At 42.1% G+C, this 20,115-nt stretch overlaps 1 protein-coding gene across 3 annotated transcripts in view; it reads left to right on the top strand.

Annotated features, from left to right (window-relative positions):
• mark1 (MAP/microtubule affinity-regulating kinase 1) overlaps positions 1-18,517 on the top strand; it is a 91,366-nt gene extending 72,849 nt beyond the window's left edge. For all 3 annotated transcript variants that reach the window (XM_042333063.1, XM_042333062.1, XM_042333064.1), the window contains 5 exons: positions 2,210-2,307; positions 3,808-3,939; positions 6,343-6,603; positions 15,715-15,759; positions 16,803-18,517. In XM_042333063.1, coding sequence (XP_042188997.1) covers positions 2,210-2,307; positions 3,808-3,939; positions 6,343-6,603; positions 15,715-15,759; positions 16,803-17,157 — 891 coding nt within the window. In that variant the 3' untranslated portion in view covers positions 17,158-18,517. The remainder of the gene's footprint in view (positions 1-2,209; positions 2,308-3,807; positions 3,940-6,342; positions 6,604-15,714; positions 15,760-16,802) is intronic.
• The last annotated feature ends 1,598 nt before the right edge of the window (positions 18,518-20,115 follow it).

Raw genomic sequence — 20,115 nt, 5'->3', positions numbered from 1 at the left:
GTCAATCTTTCAAAGAGCAAATAAAGGCATGATCCCCCCCTGCTATCCACCCTCCCTAATCCCAACCCCCAGCTCGGATCCGAAACTCTGACTGTCCAGTGCCTTGAGACATCCTCCGGACGTGAAAGGTGCTATACAAATGTAATTTTGTTGTTGTTATTGTTGATGGGCCGAGTGCCATCCATTTCTGTACTGCAATTCTATATCTGCAGATGCTTTCAATAAAAGTGGATTGGAAAGGTCCTTTTAGCCACTTTAGTATGTGAGCTACAATTACTCACGTGACCATAGTACCTCTCACATTGATGGGGGGGGGCAGAGGGAGGAAGGACTAAGCAGTCAACAAGACCAGAGTTGGCAGAGTGAAGGATATGGGAGAGAATAGGTAGCTCTTTACTGGTGACCCTCCAAAGCACATAATGATGTGTGTTATCTCCCCCATGTTCCCTTTCACTACCACTCTGCTAGTTTTTTTTAATCTCTTACCTCTGAACGGATTCTTCCACATCTCCACCATCATATTTAGTTTAGCTAAGAAGAGATGGATAAGATGTATCGCTATCCATTTTCTCCCTGGGAGGAGGGTTCTATCCCTTACGTCAACAGGCCATCTGGGAACTGACAGAAGCCCAACACTTGAAATTAATGCACTGCCCTAGGCTGTTTGATTGTATCGATGGTTACAGATTTTTCTTTCCAGTAATCTGCTTCAAGATACCCCCATAGATTTTCTAGTACTTTGTCTTTCCTGAAAGTGCCTTGTTCTAACTGTGGCAATTATTATTGCACTGTTTCCTTTAATCAGAATCCACAATAGCTTTTTAAAAGGGAATTAGACAAATATTGGAACATGTAGAGGAAAGTCATAAAAGAGTATGAAGGGAAGGCAGAGGAGTATGATTCAACAGGTAGCTCTTGGATATAACAGGCACAGGCACAGTAGCCCAAATACATTATCTTAAATAAGTGCAGCAATATTCAATGATTCTTGAGTACTGCATGTGTTTTGATGCAAAATTCACATTGGCTCTCTTCATCCTAGTTGTCAGTTTCCTCGTTTACTAAATGACAAACAGTGCCACATTTGATGTCAGTATTTATGACACAAAACTAGGAGGAAGTGTCAACACAGAGGACGACATTAAAAAAATGCAGTGAAACATAGATAGGTTATGTGATTGGGCAGGTAGGTGGCAGATGAAGTATAATGTAGGGAAGTGCGAAGTCATGCACCGAGCGAGCAAAAACAGTAGAGCGGGTTACTTTTTAGAAGGGGAGAGATTGGAATGTGTTAGCGTCCAGAGGGACTTGTACACCAATCACAGAAAGTTAGTCTGCAGGTGCAGCAAACAATTAGGGAGGTGAACGGTATGTCAGCATTCATTATGAAAAGATTTGAGTATAAGAGTAGGGAAGTCTTGCTGCAACTGTATAGGGCCCTGGTGAGACCACACCTGGAATACTGTGTGCAGTTTTGGTCTCCTTATTTAAGGAAGGATGTACTTGCCTTGGAGGGGGTGCAGCGTAGATTTACTGGGTTAGTACCAGGGTTGAAGGGGATGAGTTACGAGGATAGGCTGACCAATTTGGGCCTATATTCTCTAGAATATAGAAGAATTAGAGGGGATCTTATAGAAACCTATAAGATTATCAAAGGGCATGATAGAGTAGATAGTGGGAGATTGTTTCCCCTGGTTGGAGAAACTAAAACCAGGGGTCACAACCTTAAAATCAGAGGCCAGCCCTTTCGCACTGAGTTGAGGAAGAACTTCTTCACTCAAAGGGTGGTGAATGTATGAAACTCACTACCCCAAAGAGCTGTTGACGCTCAGTCCTTGAACATATTCAAGACTGAGATAGATAAATTTCTTATTGCAAAAGGGATTAAGGGATATGGGGATAAGGCAGGGTTAGGTTATTAGCTGGAGTTAGATTAGAAGATCAGCCATGATTGAATGGCGGGGCAGGCTCGAAGGGCCGAATGGCCTACTCCTGCTCCTACATGTTATGTTATGAAAGTTAGCAGCAGGTGTATTTTCATGCATGTTTTATCTTATTCACCAGCACAGTAACTTAATAACATTCTGACAGATTTGAAATTGTTGCAATGTTGGTGTGAATTATTCAAGCTAAAATTAGATTTTTTTTTAAAAAAAAGAGAGCAACAATTATCTAATTTCAAACTGTGCTGGTTCGTTTAATGTTTCAGAACAATGTGCTTCCTGGAGGTGGCATGACCCGACGGAACACATACGTATGTGAACGCTCCACGGGCTACTCTGCTGTACAGAATGGAAAAGACAGCAGGTGAGAAGTGGAAAGTTTGGTATCTTGCTGATTGTCTAGGATGATTATCACAAAGCCTGGCGACCGCTGAGCACCCTTTGTTTCTTTGATTGGTCAGCCGGGTGTTCGACATCATGCAGAAATCCATCATCTTGCTTTAAGAGTGCCCAATTTGTGGGTTCAGTTTGTCTGGAAAGTGCGAACTCTACTCCCAGATGGATCGTCTACCAGAAGATAAGCACAACAGCTATGGAAAACCACAATAGCGGCAACAAGAACTAGATGGCTCAACCAAATAAGAGCAGAGACTTGTTGCTGAATAAAGGATAGTTTTAGTAGGGCGAGGCCAAGAATGCCCTGCACTAGCTGAGTAAAGCATCAGGGATCTTAAAAGCACGGTTTTCAAGGGATAATGATAGATTAATGACTGAGAACATCTAGTGTCTTCATATTTGCATGCAGATACAATGCACGCAGATGCAATACATTTCAGAATGCATAAACATGCACTGTTGCTATTGCGACTTAACAGGGCTTTACTTAAAATTTTCAAAATGTTTCTTGAAAAGAAATTTAAATGTCACTATCTTCATCCCTGACATAGTCTAAACGTGGCTCTAACATGGCTTAATTGAAAAGGTCAACTATACTGTAAAGGACTAACTTCTATTTAAATTGCATTAAATGTATGAGTTATAGTGTCCCTGGTTATAGCAGGATGCAATTCGTAATTTTGCATATTTTCCACTCTCCCTTTCCACAAAGCGTCCCCTCATAAAATTTACAATGCACAAAAATACTGCATTTCGAAACCATTTGGAAAGCCAATGTAAATGTTGAGCGATGCCCATGTTTATGCAGTGCAGTTAGGGAGCAGCCTGCCATTGTGTAATCTAGGGGCAAACAATTTTATAAACTACGTCTCGGTGCGCTCTACACCTCTATTTATACTGCTTGAGAGCTAGGTAGACAGCAGCGCAGATAGCTGACATTTTTTAAATTGAAACAGCACATTGGAAGAAGGGACTTTCTCCCAGTGTCTTAGCCAACAAACCCCAAAATAAAATTCATCATTCACTTCATAGCTGTTTTGCGGGACGCTGCTGTGCACAAATTGGCTGCCAGATTCATCCACAAGATAGTAACTACATTTTACAGTGAATCCTGTAAAGCACTTTGAGACATCCTCCCGACATGAGAAGTGCTATACCAAATGTAAGAATATTCATAATAATATGCTAAGATGACTCATTTAATATACAGGCAGTGTGAATATATACAGGCAGCCAAGCACCATCTGTTGAAACGAGAGATGGGAGCCTTTTATTGAAAATGTGAACAATGAAAGAAATGAACTTTTGTTTGTCCCAAATCAACATCATGTCAGGCTCCTGTGTAAAACGTTGAAAGTTGGATTTTTTGCCCTGCCTTCTTTTATTTATTGGCTTTGGCCCATGTGTATTTTAGTCTATTATTTAAAGTACCTGCTTGTGCAAATAATGTTTACATTTCTGCCAACAGTCCTGCAACATCCTCCACTGGAGTAGTAGCCTCAGCCCGGCCTCGACACCAGAAATCCATGTCTGCCTCTGGTCACCCCATCAAGGTTACACTGCCTCCCATTGAGGACGGCAGCGAAGGCTATCGATCCAGGTAAGGGCTGACAAGGTTCAGAGTGTGCAGTGTTCTGGTTTCAAGCTGCATGTTAAGCAAGCACTTATTTTCCGGTCACCAGTTCCTTCAAGTAATTTGGGTCTTAATCAAACATAATCACAGAGCTCCTTATAGAGTCCATGAGAGCTGCTGATTAAATCTGGTATATTTAATAAATTGAGATTCTGCTGAAATGTATTGCCAGTGACCCACAAATAACCGTATTTTTGAAGACAATTCTAGACCATATAATTTCAGGGGAATTTAAGAGCTTTGGAGAGTTTTACCACTTTCCGTCAAATTAGAATACTTCCCACTTTAACACATTTTATTTTTAACACAGCAAGTCAACCCTTCCGTCCTGAGTGAGTTAAAGTGTGCAACAGTTATGCATCTCCCAGTTCTGTGTACAATAGCTAAACGGTATTGCTAAATATTTATGCATCCATTAAAACCTGTTTATGCTAGGCAGGGATAAGGAATGTCCATGGATGTTCATTTCCACTTGATGCTCATGTGGTTAAGGTTTGATTTCCTCTGCTGATTCCAAAGTGTACAATACAATTTACACTTATAGAAGCGTTCCAATACAATGGACAATTTAAGGTTCGCACCTGAGTTTGGGTGGGATTGATGGCCAAAGTGCAGTCAAAGAGGAAGGTCTTGAGACGAACCTTCAAGGGGCAAGGTGAAGGGACTCCAGGATGGAGTTCCAGAGAGTGAGGGCGAATGTGCTGAAAGCCTGATCACGGGTCGGTTGTGTGCTGCTGCTCACTGAGCGGGGGAAAGTTCCAGGTAGTGAAAAATAATAATAATAATAATAATCCTTGCATTTGATATAGCGCTTTTCACGTCTTCTAGATGTCCCAAAGCGCTTCACAGAATATACTGTAAAGTGAATTGACTGTACATTTGTGGGCGAACGCGGCAGTCAATTGCGCACAGCAGTGTCCCACAAACAGTCGTGGATTGAAAATGACCAATTTATTATTGTTTTTTTTTTTTTTGGAGTGACTATTAATAAGCATGTGGAGTAAGGAAACTTGCCCAAGGCTTCGCCCTGTCTAGAATTGAACTCAGGTCTCTCACTTGCAAAGCGAGTGCTCTAACCACTGAGCTACAGGACTCCAGAGCACTAACACATGTATACTAACCAGAATATTGCAGGCTTGCTGACTGGGTGGATCTCAGCTTGGTAGCATTTTTTGGACAGTCTAAATGATCTCTGCAACCCATGAGTTGTGGGAGTGTTGCGCCAAGGCAGGAGGACAAGACAGAGAGCCACAGGTTGTGAAAGGCAATTTCTGGACACACACCAGGAGGTATTTCTTCACAGAGCATGTAATCAATGGAACTGGGTTACCAGGAACGATTGAGGCTAGGACACTAGAATCAGACAAGGAACAGCCTGGTGCTTTGGTGGGAATTCTGGGTAGGGCCTTCTTCATCCTGACCTGTCTGTAAGTGGAAAAGAGGATAATCCAGGCACCCTTGCATGCGTGTGTCCATCTAAAGTGAGGACATGATTAGCTGATGCCTCCTGGTGCTGAACAGCAATAATAGCGTTCACTGTCAAGATGTGAATAGACACCATTTTGATTCAAGAAACAAAAAGGGAGTCAAAAAGTTTTGAAAAGAAAACTGGGGACAAAATTGGGACATAAGGGTCTCAAAGCTGTAATAAGGAATGCTCCTTATTAAGGGAGATTTCTGTTAGCTTGTACTCTATCCATTTAGATGAAAAAGGTTTGAACCATGCTTACTGCCACAAACTCTTATTCATCACCCAACACAATTCTAATCTTATTTTAAGACCAACCTGGAGTTTTTTTTCATTGTCATAATAATGTTGAAATTATGAGAGTGAGTGAACTTTCAGAGGATAAATAGGTAAGACTTGTTTTTGTCAAAGTTACTGGGCGGGGAGGGGAGGAGAAGGAAGGGAGAAAGTGGAACAATATGGGAGAGAGAGATGAAGGACGTGTAGGAACACAAGATGAGTCAATGTGATAAATTGGAGTCCTGTATCTTAGTGGTTAGAGCACTCGCAAGTGAGAGACCTGGGTTTGTTTCCCGGGCAGGGCGAAACGTTGAGTAAGTTTCCTTAGTCTACACGCCTCTCTTTACCTAGTAGTAAGTAGGAAGCCAGTTGTTAGTAGATTGGTGGATCGCTTTTCCGGGGGTAATAATTCCTTCAAAAAAAAATAATTGTTTACTCAATCCACAATATGTTTGTGAGACACTGCTGTGCGCAATTGGCTGCCACATTTTGCCCACAAAATATACAGTCAATTCACTTTACAGTATGTTCTGTGAAGAGCTTTGAGACATCTCAAAGACATGATAAGGCGCTATAGCAAATGCAAGGATTATCATTATATTAAATTGTCTTTCCTAATACAGCTCGGCAGCACAAAGGGTACCCGCTGCTTCTCCTTCTGCGCACAGTATTAGCACGACTACCCCGGACCGGACCCACTTTCCTCGAGGAAGCTCCAGCCGAAGCACATTCCATGGTGCTCAGCTTCGGGAACGCCGCACAGCCACCTACAATGGCCCACCGGCCTCCCCCACGCTGTCACATGACACCGGCGTTCTCTCACAAGCTCGAAGAGGGACCTCCACCGGGTTAATAAGCAAGATCACATCCAAATTCGCCCGCAGGTTGGTAGCCCAAGCTCTCTTCTTCATCTTGATTCAATAAATGCAAGTTTTTTTTATAAAATGATAATTTTATTTAAAAAAAACTTGTCGCTGTCTATTAGATAACAAATGTGTTCTCTCAGACACCGTTGACAGTAACATAGGTTCTACAGTAATGAGAAATGGTGCATGAACAATTTAAACCTCATCTGGTAAGTGACATCAGCTCACAGAGACTATGTGTTCTTATGGAGTAAAATCGGTTTGCTTCACGCAACTCTCATCTGCAGTGAAGATACGGAGCAGTCACGCAATGTTGCCACTGACATTCATTCTGAAAATGCCCTGTTCTAAATATCCTATTCCCTCTGTTATCTTACAGGATACAATGCTCTACCTCACTCGCGTAGTACTCTTTTTTCATAGCTCACCTACCGTAAAAAATGTCAGTTGTCCTAAACCACTCTTAAATATTTGTGACAATAGGTAAACTCCTTTTTGGGGGAGCAAAGACTGCTATAAAAACATGTGGAGCGTTTTGATGTGCAGTAGATCACTAAGAGTGAGTACACAGAATAATGTGCAATTGAAGATCATAGGTTAGGATTATTCAACTTGTTCTACAGTTGACTCAATGCTGCTTATCTAGCTGAAGCTACCTTTTGTAAAGCTCATCAGCAAAACTGTCAGATCCACAGGCCATTCCTAATATTTAAATCAATTGTACTTTTATCTCCCAAATGCATATTCCTACTTGTTAGGGTCAAAAACTACTTTTTTCTTTCAAAGAAAATATTGAAATCATATTTTAACAGTTCAGTGCAAAACTGTTGACGTGTTAATGTAAAATCTTTCACGCAAATACAGTATGTTACTACTCGTAATGGTATTGAATGTGCGCTTATCTTAATTATCAAATTCTGAACTGTTGTCCATTGCAGCATGAGGATTATGCCAGACTTACAGTGTGTTTTTCTGTTTATAGAACCCTGTCTTTCAGGTTTCCCAGAAGGTAGGAGCAAATGTTGTATGTTTGCTTCCACTTTCCCCAATTACTGTGGAATGGAATCTACCTAACCTTGTTTGGCCTGTACTTTTAAGTTACTTGTCCTTGATGCCCATGTTTAAGTAATGCTACCAACCCTCAGCCTTCCCTTCCCTCCACACCCCCACCCCCCCACCACCTCAAGCAATTTCCCTTGTAAAAAGGCTATTGCTGCTATAGTTTGTAAGATAACCAATAATGCTCTTAACAGTCTTCATAACATCTCTGTCTAATAACGCCAGGACCTGTGCAGTGTTTGGAATCCTGTCCATGTTGACATGTGTCAGGAAATTCTATCGTGATACAAATTAGATAGTATCTGTGTAATTAAGACCGGTGCTTCCATAAAGACAGATGCTGCAATCCAGAATGCAGTGTGTTTGTGAATGCTGGTGACTTAGAAGCAGCTTTAATGTTTCTAAGGTATAGCATATGCAAGTAGATACACAGCACCCATGTGCATATGTGTATGTGTAACACTGAGATATTATTAGGGATCTATATGTCTAAACCAGAAGAGGTCAGCTTTATACTCTCCTCTCTCTGTGTGCAACAGAATTGTATCTACATTATCTGTTTACTTTTCCTCTTGTGGTTTGTGTCCATACCCTCTTGTGAAAGTGATTAGTTGTTCCTTGAATTGTTCAGGACTTGATTTTGGATCAGGAAAGAGATTTATAGAAGGGATGTCCCCAGTGTAGACTTACCAAGACTTTGACATCTAACAATGGTGTACAAAATTGTCCCAATTTGTAATGGAATTCCTTAATAAGGAATTCTTGGAAAGTAAGCATAGCTATATGATCACACCGACCTGTGAGATCTCTGCTCCAAGCATTGGTCATTAATTCTTATTAACAGACTTGCTCAACACATGGATAGACTGCAGTTTACCCTGCAGAACACTTGAAGAAAGGAGACTGTGTGCTTGAGAAAGTTAAGCTGGTTTAACTAGATTACACATTAGTTTCGGCTGGGCTACATTCCAAAACATCTGGAATTGAATTGTGTGGGCAGTTCCATATGATCGATTTGCAGCTCAATGTCACATATTAAAGACAAGGGGTGGTGAGTGGCAAGAGTGTAAGAGGAACTCCAGATTCACCGAAGCGAAGTTGGGGTCTGTAGCTGCAAGCTCCCTTACATTCCCTCAAACCTCAGGCACTGCATGCTTCCAGTGTTGGAACTGAACTAGTATGTCATGTGTCTGAGTGGCATTTTAATTGGCTGTCTCTAACTCAATGAATTGCTTTATTTAATGCCTCAATCCCACTGTCTTGCTCCCTTTTTGCCCGTCTTCAGGTCACAAGTCAAGATTATCATCTTCAACCATGCCTATAGTGGCTTCATGTTTCTCCCCAGTTCAGCGTCAGATTTTCTCATTATTAAGCACTCTGTGACACTATCTTGTGTGAACAGCTCTATATAAATGCAAGTTGTTGTTGCTGATGGACAGTTCACCCTTTGTTGTGTCTCACGAGTCCCCAGGCAGTTTGCTCGTTCTTTCCATGTTTGTTTAAAAGAATATGGTATAAAAAGGAGACTGTGTTCTCTGATGCAGCACAGCCGTTAAGGACTTGGATATTGAATTAAAAATACCATAAACAATGGTGCATTTCTGATCAGAGTTGTATTCCTGTCCACTGTCTCTGTTCTTTCCCCTCCTTTGAGCACCTCACCCTCTCCCACCCCTCATTCCTCTCCCTTAAAATCCTCCTCTACCGGCCCCCTAAAACCTCTCCCACCTTCATCTCTGACATTTCAACACTCCTCACATCTCTTTGCCTCTCCTCTGATCGCCTCATCATCCTGGGCGACTTTAACCTACACTTCACACCCTCCTGCTCCATCTCCACAGACTTCTCTTCCCTGCTCTCCTCACTCAACCTCTCCTTACACATAAACTCCCCCACTCACAGTCACGGCCACCCACTCGATTTGGTGATCACCCGGGGCCTCAGTGTCTCGGATGTCACTATTACCGACAAGGCCATCTCTGACCACTACTTCATCTCCTTCACCACCTCCACCCCCCTCCCCACCTCCACCAGACCCACCACCATCTTCTACCGCCCTTGGAAGAAGTTACCCCCACAATCCCTAACCGATGCCTTGGAGTCCTCTGAACTCCTCTCCCTCTGGCCTTCAACCCTCACCGACCCCTCTTCTCCTCTCTCCCTCCTCCACAATACCCTCTCCTCCACACTCGATACTCTTGCCCCCATCACTTCCCGCACTGTCTCCTACTCCCGCTCCTCCCCCTGGTACACCACCCACCTCCGCTCACTGAAAAGCCAGGTGCGGGCTGCTGAACGCACCTGTGTCAAATCTGGCCTAACGGTCCACCGACAAATCTGGCTGGACCTCCTCAAAATTTACCGCTCCACTCTAGCCTCGGCCAAGTCGTCCTTCTACTCCAGGATAATCCTGGAGGCGAAGAACAACCCCAGGCTACTGTTTTCCACCACAACCCGACTCCTCCGTCCCCCCCGCCACCCCGCGCAGGTCATCTCCTCCAACCTTCACTGCGAGGAGATGCTGGATTTCCTTGAATCCAAGATCAAGGGAATCCGCTCCGCGGTCACTTCCCCTCCAACTTCCACCCACCACCCACCCCTTCCCTCCCACACTCCGACTCCTACCCATCCTCCCCTACACACCTTCGTACCCGTTTCCCCACCCTCTGTCACTGAACTCATCCTATCCCTAAAACCAACCACCTGCTCCCTTGACCCCATCCCCACTCCACTCCTTATCTCCCAGCTCCACTTTCTTGCCCCACATATCACTGACATCATCAACCTGTCCCTCTCCTCTGGCTCTGTCCCCATTCCATTAAAAACTGCCATCATCACGCCCACCCTGAAAAAACCCTCCCTTGATGCGTCGCAGCTATCAAGCTACCGGCCCATCTCCAACCTCCCCTTTCTCTCCAAGGTCTTGGAAAGAGTTGTCGCCTCCCAACTGCGCTCTTTCCTTTCCACCCATTCTCTTTTCGAACCCCTTCAGTCAGGTTTCCGTGCTGCCCATAGCACAGAAACTGCCCTGGTCAAGGTCACCAATGATATCCTGACCATCTGTGACCAGGGCTCCCTCTGTCTCCTCGTCCTCCTCGACCTATCGGCAGCATTCGATACGGTCGACCACGCTATCCTACTCCACCGCTTGTCCTCCCACCTCAACCTTCAAGGCACTGTCCTTGAATGGTTTAGGTCGTACCTTTCTCACCGTCTTCACTTTGTCTCGACGAATGGCTTCTCCTCCACCCCCCGTACTGTCTCATGTGGTGTCCCTCAGGGCTCTGTCCTCGGTCCCCTCCTCTTCACCCTCTATATGCTCCCCCTCGGTGACATCATCCGCAGACATGGAGTTAACTTCCACATGTATGCGGATGACACCCAACTCTACCTTTCCTCCTCTACTCTCAACTCCACGACCACCGATGTCCTGACAGCTGCCTGTCCGACATCGAGTCCTGGACGAGAGACAACTTTCTTCAGCTCAACGTGCGAAAAACCGAGGCCCTCCTGATTGGCTCACGTCAGCGCCTCCGCACCTCAGGCGCTGACACCATCAGCATCCAAGGCTGCACTCTCCACCTCTCAAAGCCAGTCAGGAACCTCGGCGTTTTGTTCGACCCTGAGCTGTCCTTTCTCCCTCACATCCGCACCACAACTGGCACCGCCTTCCATCACCTCCGGAACATCGCCAGACTACGGCATTACCTCACCCCTCACGCTGCTGAAACCCTGGTCCACGCCTTTGTCACCTCAAGGCTGGACTATGGGAACTCTCTCCTCGCCGGCCTTCCCGCCACCTCCCTCCACAAGCTGCAGGTCATTCAGAACTCTGCAGCTCGTGTACTGTCCCGCACCAGGCTTCGGGACCACATCACTCCCACCCTCGCTCGCCTCCACTGGCTCCCCATCCCCCAGAGGATTGATTTCAAGATCCTCATCCTCACCTACAAGGCCATTCACGGCCTTGCTCCCTCCTACCTCTCCAACCTACTATCCCCCTACCTACCTGCCCGTACCCTCCGTTCCTCTGGCTCCGGTCTGCTCCACGTCCCCCGCCCCAACCGCCCTACCATCGGTGGTCGGGCCTTCAGCCTCTCAGCCCCCAGGCTCTGGAACTCCATCCCCCAGTGCCTTCGCCGCTTCCTCCCTTTCCTCCTTCAAGGCCGGTCTCAAAACCTTTCTCTTTGACCGAGCCTTCAGCTCCTCTCTCGACTCTCTTCCCCCTCCTCGCTCCCTCCCTTCCCTCCCCTCACCCTGACCATTTCCCCCTCCTTGCTCCCTCCCTTCCCTCCCCTCACCCTGACCATTTCCCCCCTCCTCGCTCCCTCCCTTCCCTCACCCTGACCATTTCCCCCCTGCTCGGGTCATGACCCAACTGTGCAGCGCCTTGGGACGTCCTCCTGACGTGAAAGGCGCTTTATAAATGGAATCTTGTTGTTGTTGTTGTTCTGCTAACTGGAGCCTGCTACACACCTTCTAATGTCTCTGCCTTACCAATGAGTGTCTGAGTGTCTGCTCTCAGACACTCTCTCCCCCAAATCCCTCTCCCTTCTTCCCTCCCCCTGCTTTCAAAACTCTTCTAAAACCTACCTCTCTTTGACTGCACCTTCAGCCACCTCCCTCCTACCTCCCCGTTTCCTACCCTCCATGGACTCTGTCTGTACAGTGTTCTGAAATGTTATCCTAAATGAAAGACATTATACAAGTGCAAGTTTTTGATGGTGTTTGATTTTCTTCCAAGGGAGAAAATGCAAGCAAGTAACTGAATCCCATTGGGCTACTGGAAACAGGAGATGGATGTTTAACTTGAGAGCCAAATCAAGTCGATTCTATTAGATTGCTCTCTAAGCACAAACTAACTTGATATTTGTCTCATTGCTGCTTATGGAATGTTGCTGGTACAGTTTAGTAACTGCATTTGCTTACATAAGTCAAAGTGCTTCAAAGTAATTTATTATATGAAGTTTTTTGAGAAGTTTTAACCTCATGAGGCATTACATAAAATGCAAGGGTTATTTTTCTCTCTATACAGTTAAATGACAAACTTCTTGAAGCAATCAAAGAACAAAAGGCTTCCTTGATGCTTCGGAAAGTTTATTCAATGAGTTGCTAAGCTGTATAGTTCAGGAATGTGCCAGTTTGGATTCCAGGTCTGTGCTCAGTTAGCTGACCTCAGCAGGGATGGCATTCGGAGCACTAAGGTTAGTGACAGGGCCGAGGGTAGAGAAAAACAAAATGAAAGCTTGACTCCTGCTCCAGCTTGCTATCCAGTCCTGCTGAAGGTGTGTGTGTTGTAAATGTTAGGTAGGGTGAGGACAAGGTTGTGGCCAAATAACCTGACGAGATTGTTGAGGCTCATACATGAATTAAGGATTGGTTCAAAATGTTTTCAGGTGAGGATGGGAAAAATAGTGAGGAAAATGAATAATTTACTCTTTGTCAGGTAATTCCCTTAAGGAATAATGAAACTCTTGTAGTGTAGGGATGGATAGGATTTCTAGGGTTGTCGCACTTGAAAATGGCTGCTGTAGATAATATTTTCAAAACCTGTTTCCACCCGTTTTGCCCACAAAATACACAGTCAATTCACTTTACAGTATATTGTGTGAAGCGTTTTGAGATATCTCGAAGACGTGATAAGGCGCTATATCAAATGCAAGGATTGTTTTTTGTTTTTATCAACTGTCCCCAACTATTAATCTTGTTTCCTACAAATACACGGGTCACTACATTTCACAGTAAATTCCTGTGAAGCGCTTTGAAACATCTTACCAACGGGGGGGAAACGCATTATATCAAATGCACAGATTATTACAAATAAAAATAAACAGATGGGATTGGACTTTCCTGGGTAACTAGTACTGTACTACGTTATATGTTTTTTATATTATCCTGGATCACTTCACTTTCTTCCTGTCCTTATTACAAAATCTAGTCACGTGACTGTCTGGCTTTTTTCTGCAACAAAGGACGAGTATCTGTGAATAAACTCAGTCAGACAATCTGGTCTTGAGGAAATATGGCAGGCTCAAGAAACCTTTCCCACAACAACTGGCAGTACACGATATACATGATCATTGTAGTACAGAATTATGTGATAGAATTGCATTAGGAAAATGTGTGATTAAGTGGAGGCTTCTTCTCAGGCTGATACCTACATTACATGTTTTCCCTTCTCCCTCAATTTGGTGATTTAATGTCTGGTGCGATCACCACGCTCGGGCTCTTCCTGCTCGGAGGAAAGGGCAATCTCAGGGCTGACTGACTTGCTGGTGAGGCTGTCATCTCAATCTATATAGAAGTGCTCATTGCTCAGTTTATACAGAGATAGATATTCACTGTTAATATCAGGCTACATAAAGGTGATTAAGTCTGTTTTTCCCTTCCCAGCTCCCTAGATTTTTTTTGTCCCAAAATAATCTTTATTCATTAACAAACAATTGTGAATGCACACGCACACACAAAACCAGTACATATCTAACTGCACGACAGCTGCAGAAGATAGTTACAATTATACAAGAACTTTCAGAAATTCATCCTACATGAAAGGTGCTAAGTAAGTGCAAGTAGTTTTATATTGACAAAGTTCATATCAGGCTATAGTGGACATAAAGTTTCTCACTCTTAATAGAAGTGTTATTATAGAAGTATTCATTGCTAAAGTCATTATAGAGTCAATACCAACAGCCTATTTATAAAAGAGCTTTTGTTAATGTCAGGTTTGATATATATATATTTATATATATATATAAATACTCATTGCTGATATCAAGTTATGTGGAGGTGCTTACCACTAGTTAGTAGCTAAATGACATCAGTTTAAAATTATTACCTCAAGATTTTTTGTTTTACACAGATTGTTTGGATGTGGTATTGGGAGGAGAGTGGAATAGGATGGGTGGATTATAAACACTGATATGAGCTGGTTGGGCCAAATTAGCCTGTTTCCATGCCGTATCACTCTATGTAGCTATGTGTATCCTGACAAGAACAGGGAGCATCACTGCCGATATTATTACAAAGGATTAGCAAAATAAATGCATGAGTTTTACGCATTCTAGTTTTACAAAGGCTTGGTCTTTGGGTGTGAAAGTAATTTGACCTACCATTTTGTTATAAACTATGTGAACAAGATATCCATTACACCAGCCCTGTAAGATTTTTCATTTGTGAAGAACAGACTGTTGTGACTCTTTTTTTAAAAAAAATCCATACGTGTTACATTTATGTAAAAGCCCTTGATTCATACAAGGATTTTAAATGTTCTAAATTGTATTAAATATTAGCACCCTTTCTGTGTACCCTGTCACACTAATCTTGAAGTCTTAAATTTTGGTTGGTTTTAGGAGGGGGAAACATCAGGCTATTGTGCCCGCTTTTGATCGTTATCCAATGACTTTTGTTCGAAAGTGCATGTGTATGGGCATTGGGTAAGGACAGGACTGGTTCTGTCTGTGACCTCTTCCCCATCTATCCCACCCTCCAACCCATTAGTCTCTCAACCTGTTGACACTCATTCTCTGGAGTACACATATGCTCTTCCCAAAAACAAATAGCAGCTAATATTGTGATGTGTCCGGCTCAGCAGTTCCACTTATAACCGAATGGTGCTTACAATAGGCTGTTATATTGATAATAATTGTAATTATAGGATATACTAAAGTTTTACAAACAAATATATATTTTAACTTGTGTTTCTTGTAAAGTATCTACTTATTTTGTTTTCCAGTCCCCCCCAAAATAAGAGTATATTTCTTGGTTAGTGTGATAGTGGAAGTACTGTACTCTATGATGCATAATTCTTCTAAACATACTGTTTGTACAAAACCCTGCATCTTTAACCTTGAACCCTAATAATTCACCTGGCACATAGTCAAAGTCAGAAGTGTTATTTCTTTAAATTGAAGTAAATGTGCTTTTCTGTACTTGTGTATTTTTTGTAACAGTTACGTATTCATTGCTTTATTGTCATGTAATTTAAAATTTAGGTTCTTTTGGCTTCATTGTTCACGTTGTAGTTTTATTTCCTGCATTTGCACTGAATCTTAATTCTGATTTGCTTTTGAGGGGCCCTATTGATGTTGAAGGTAGCAACAGAGCTGACACCGCAAGGTGAGGAATCATCATTAATATTGATTCAAAATCCTATCTCTCAGGATGTTCATGATTTTATTGAATAGTATAATGTTGGTATGCGATGGCAAGATATTTGAAAGTATAGGTTGCTTGAAAAAGAATATGTACTAAGCAAATGTGGAAGCAAATGTGTTCTGTGTAACTCCTCTCCATCCCAAAAAAATCTAAGGAAGTGAAAAAGGGCACCAACACGTATATAAATGTTTGGTGGCCTTTATTTTTACTGAACATCCAGTGCACTGATGTACCTGGCATCAAAACACAAGCTAAATCTGATGAGCACTGCATACATCCACCTTCCCAAACAAAGGTTTACTTAACACTTTTTGTTCAGCATGGAGTGTCCGAACCTTTTTTTAATTAAATGGGCCACTTGTTAAAAGGACATGTTTTCAACAGTTGAGTGATGGTATATAAATGTGCATGCAGTGTTCCAAAAAGTATAAAGAAGCCCAGGTTAAGTTTGTTGGTAAACTTGGTCAGCGTACCTTTATTTCCCTGCAGCCAGAATTACTTCAGAATTACTGAAGGAAATTGATCCTTAATGAAGGAAGTTGCCTTTATTCTATTACCTAAATTTTATTTAACAATTATACACACAAATAAATTCAGAGTTATTCTACAAAAAAATGTACTAAGCAATACAATACAAAATTACATTTGTATAGCGCCTTTCACGTCCAGTCTAGAAATAGAGTTGGTCGTTCACTTAGTTTGTGAAACATTACTGTGTGCAAATTGGCCGCCAAGTTCTACTCCAAAAAACAGTCATTGCGCTTCACAATAAATCCTGTGAAGCACTTTGAGATGTCCTCCTGACGTGAAAATCGTATCAAATGTAGTTTATAATTTTTATGGGAATATAGGAACAGGAGTAGGTCATTCAGCCCCTCGAGCCTGTTTTGCCATTCTATAAGCTCATAGCTGATCTGTATTTATTTATACCCCTCTGCCCCTCCCATTGTTCCATAGATTTCAGTGTTTTTGAATAACGTGAACTTTTTCCCCTACTTTTTCAGGAGCATGTCTGGAGAACCAAAGGACCGAGAGAGGGATGAGAGTAAAGATTCAAAGCCAAGATCTTTGAGGTTCACGTGGAGTATGAAGACCACCAGCTCAATGGATCCTAACGACATGATGCGAGAGATCCGGAAGGTGCTGGATGCGAATAACTGTGACTATGAACAGCGGGAAAGGTTCCTCTTGTTCTGTGTTCATGGGGACGCTCGCCAGGACAACCTGGTCCAGTGGGAGATGGAAGTCTGCAAGCTGCCACGTTTGTCTCTAAATGGTGTTCGTTTTAAGCGAATATCCGGGACATCTATAGCATTCAAGAACATTGCATCTAAAATAGCCAACGAGCTGAAGTTGTAAACAGAAACTGTAATTAGGGGATCAGGGATGTTTCTTGCGTGATGTACAGTTCACTCTTGAATGTACTGGTATTATTGCTAATGTGTGTATTTGGCCACTGACCCCATTTCCTCTTCCCTTCCCTCCACCCCGCCCCCCCCCCCATAAATTAAGCGGTTAGAAATTTCCGTTGCAATAAAGTTATATACATTGTGATTCTGAACTGTAAAACCCAGGTCTGTATGGCTTATTGTGAATTAGCTTTAAGGAACTGTGATCTTATTCCCACTTGTACAGGTAAGTATATTGAGCATTGTCACAGCTTATGTTCATACAGTTGTACAATAAAGATTAACAGCTAACATCTACAGGTCTTGTATAGTTGTGTCCTGATCTATGTACAGAAATTCCCATTTAATGTTCCAACAAAAAAAAACATAATTTGAGTTTTTAAACTTTTTTCCATAATAATTCAATTTTTGGATATTGGATGAATTAAGATTATTTGCCTCATTGTTGTTTTGTTTGTAGTAAACCTCTCTCTCCCACTTGGTGATTTCAAGTTGTTATCTTGGTATCTAGAGATTTCCCTCCATACAATAGTGTTTTAATTAATAGCACAAAATAGCTTTTGGAAAGCAGTCTCAGGAATTGTTTGTCATCTGTTGAGAAAGATGGCCCTCTTTTCCTTTCCTCGTGCTGTATGTAGCTGACAAAGATTTATCGAGTTCACATTTAACATCTGTACAATAAAAATGGTGTTGCTCACATGTTAAATGGCTGTGTGGTTTCCTGTTCCACTGTAATCAAAGTGTGCTGATGAATAGTTTCCAGATTTCTTGTATTTATTCCAGGACAGTATACCTGTAATGTGCAGCATTGTAATTATTAGGCCTTCACCAATGAAAGGAATATTTTCCTTTATAACTAGTGATATACTATGTAAAACCACTAGTGCTGGTACATCTAATACTTGTTTTTGTACTAAATTAACCATGTAGGTTAATTGTGCAATTGTACTTCATGTTGTAATTATTGTAATATTAGCGTTTAACCCTGTCTGCACTCTTGTGAAATTTGGAGAGAAAAAAAAACTAGATCTGTCGGTGTACATGCTATGATCAGATCTGAAACCATAATGATCAAAAGGTGAACTAAACTTTATGCAAAAGCATTAGATTGAAGCTTTGGACTGTAAATATTCTGTGATGTAGCTTCTTTCCTGTGACGGTTGTGTTTCAGAATGACATTAATTTTGTTGCGTTAGAGGATGCTTGGAAAGTCCTACTTGCCCCCTACACTTGATGTTCATTCAGAGTTCAGTGCAAGTCACCTGATTACATTTTCACTGGTGCACAATATTAAAACAAACTTGAAATGACCTGATCATGACAAATGTTTTATTTTGTCCTTTCCAAGAAAATGCTTTTTATGATCACTGTAATCTTTCTGTTTTTCTTAAAAAGTCAAAGATATTGATGTGCTTTTTAATTAGAAGCTTGCATTTACTACCCCAGTTATTTTTTCTTCCCCTTTACAAATTGTATTATTCACTGTGGACATTTCAAAATACTCAGTCAATTCACTTTACAGTATATTCTGTGAAGCACTTTGAGATGTCTCGAAGACGTGATAAGGCGCTATATCAAATGCAAAGATTATTATTCTTAAAACTCAATCCTAAGAAAATAATAGCTTCGGTAAATGTTCCTGTAAAACCTCAATTTAAGGTGCGAACTTTATCCTGAATTGTTCTACGTGGTTTACTTGAGAAAGATTAGTATTTCTGATTTACTAATAAGTAACAAGTTAGACGGAATACTTAATGAAACACTGCACCCTTATTGCTGTACAATATGGCTCTTAGGAGCAAATGATTTGAATGACATAATCCAGGTTGGCGGTGCAAAACAACATGCTGAAATTGAATTAAGTCAGCAATGTGATTTTAGTGAGACACTCATAATGAAAGCTATGCAAACAATAAGTATCTCAATGTTGAGAGTTGGGTCTGCTGAGAGAACTGGAGTCCCACCACCTTGCCTTCTGCCTTAAGATCCAAAGCTTTCAGCCACCTCATCCTCCTCAGCCTCCTGCACCCCTTGCTATGTGAAGCACTTTGAAACCTCTTCCTGTCATGAAAGGCACTTTTGTTGTATGAATTTTGTGGTTGTTTGACAAGCAACACAGATTTGCATTCCTTTTACTGTTGTGTAGAAAACAACAACTTACATTTATAAAATGCCCTTCACATAAGGTAGGTGGTTAAAATAGTGGTCTTTCTCCTGCACCTTCCATCAACCCACTTCGGGTGTCAATTTTCCTCACTTGAATGAGTAAATGTTTGCTCTTTGCCTGCCAAATAGATTTAAACGTACCCAGAGTCTGATCTCTCCTGAGTAGTACTTCCAGCTTTCTGATTTCTATTTCATAATATTTCTTATTTGCTTCATGTTCCTGTAAGGTGAGTAACATCTAATCTCTCCACTGGTAATAACTGCCTACCTAACTCCTTACTGACAGCAGCTGACATTGCCGGAACTAGTTCTGAGAGCATTCTAGCTGACTGACAGCTTCAACCCGAACAACCACTGCAAGCTCAAAAGACTTGTCAGCTGCTGGGAAATACAAGGTAGTTAAATTATTCAAATGTAAAATTGATTTCATTTTATTCAAGAGAGTATTAATCCTTGCATTTGATACAGCGCCTTATCATGTCCTTGAGACGTCTCAAAGTACTTCACAGAACATACTGTAAAGTGAATTGACTTTATATTTTGTGGGCAAAACACAGCAGCCAGTTGCACACAGCAGTGTCCCCGCAAATAGTCGTGGATTGAGATGATCAAATTATTTGTTTTTCTTGAAGGAGTTATTACACCCGGAAAAGTGATCCGCCAATTGATTAACAACCAGGTTTCTACTTACTGCCAGGTAAACAGACGTATGGAGTAAGGAAACTTGCCTAATGGTTTTCCC

The sequence above is a fragment of the Callorhinchus milii genome, unplaced genomic scaffold (assembly GCF_018977255.1).
Source record: "Callorhinchus milii isolate IMCB2004 unplaced genomic scaffold, IMCB_Cmil_1.0 Scaffold3, whole genome shotgun sequence".
Classification (NCBI taxonomy): domain Eukaryota; kingdom Metazoa; phylum Chordata; class Chondrichthyes; order Chimaeriformes; family Callorhinchidae; genus Callorhinchus; species Callorhinchus milii.
Note: the sequence above shows the minus strand (reverse complement) of the source record. Positions and strands in the feature narration are given on the sequence as shown.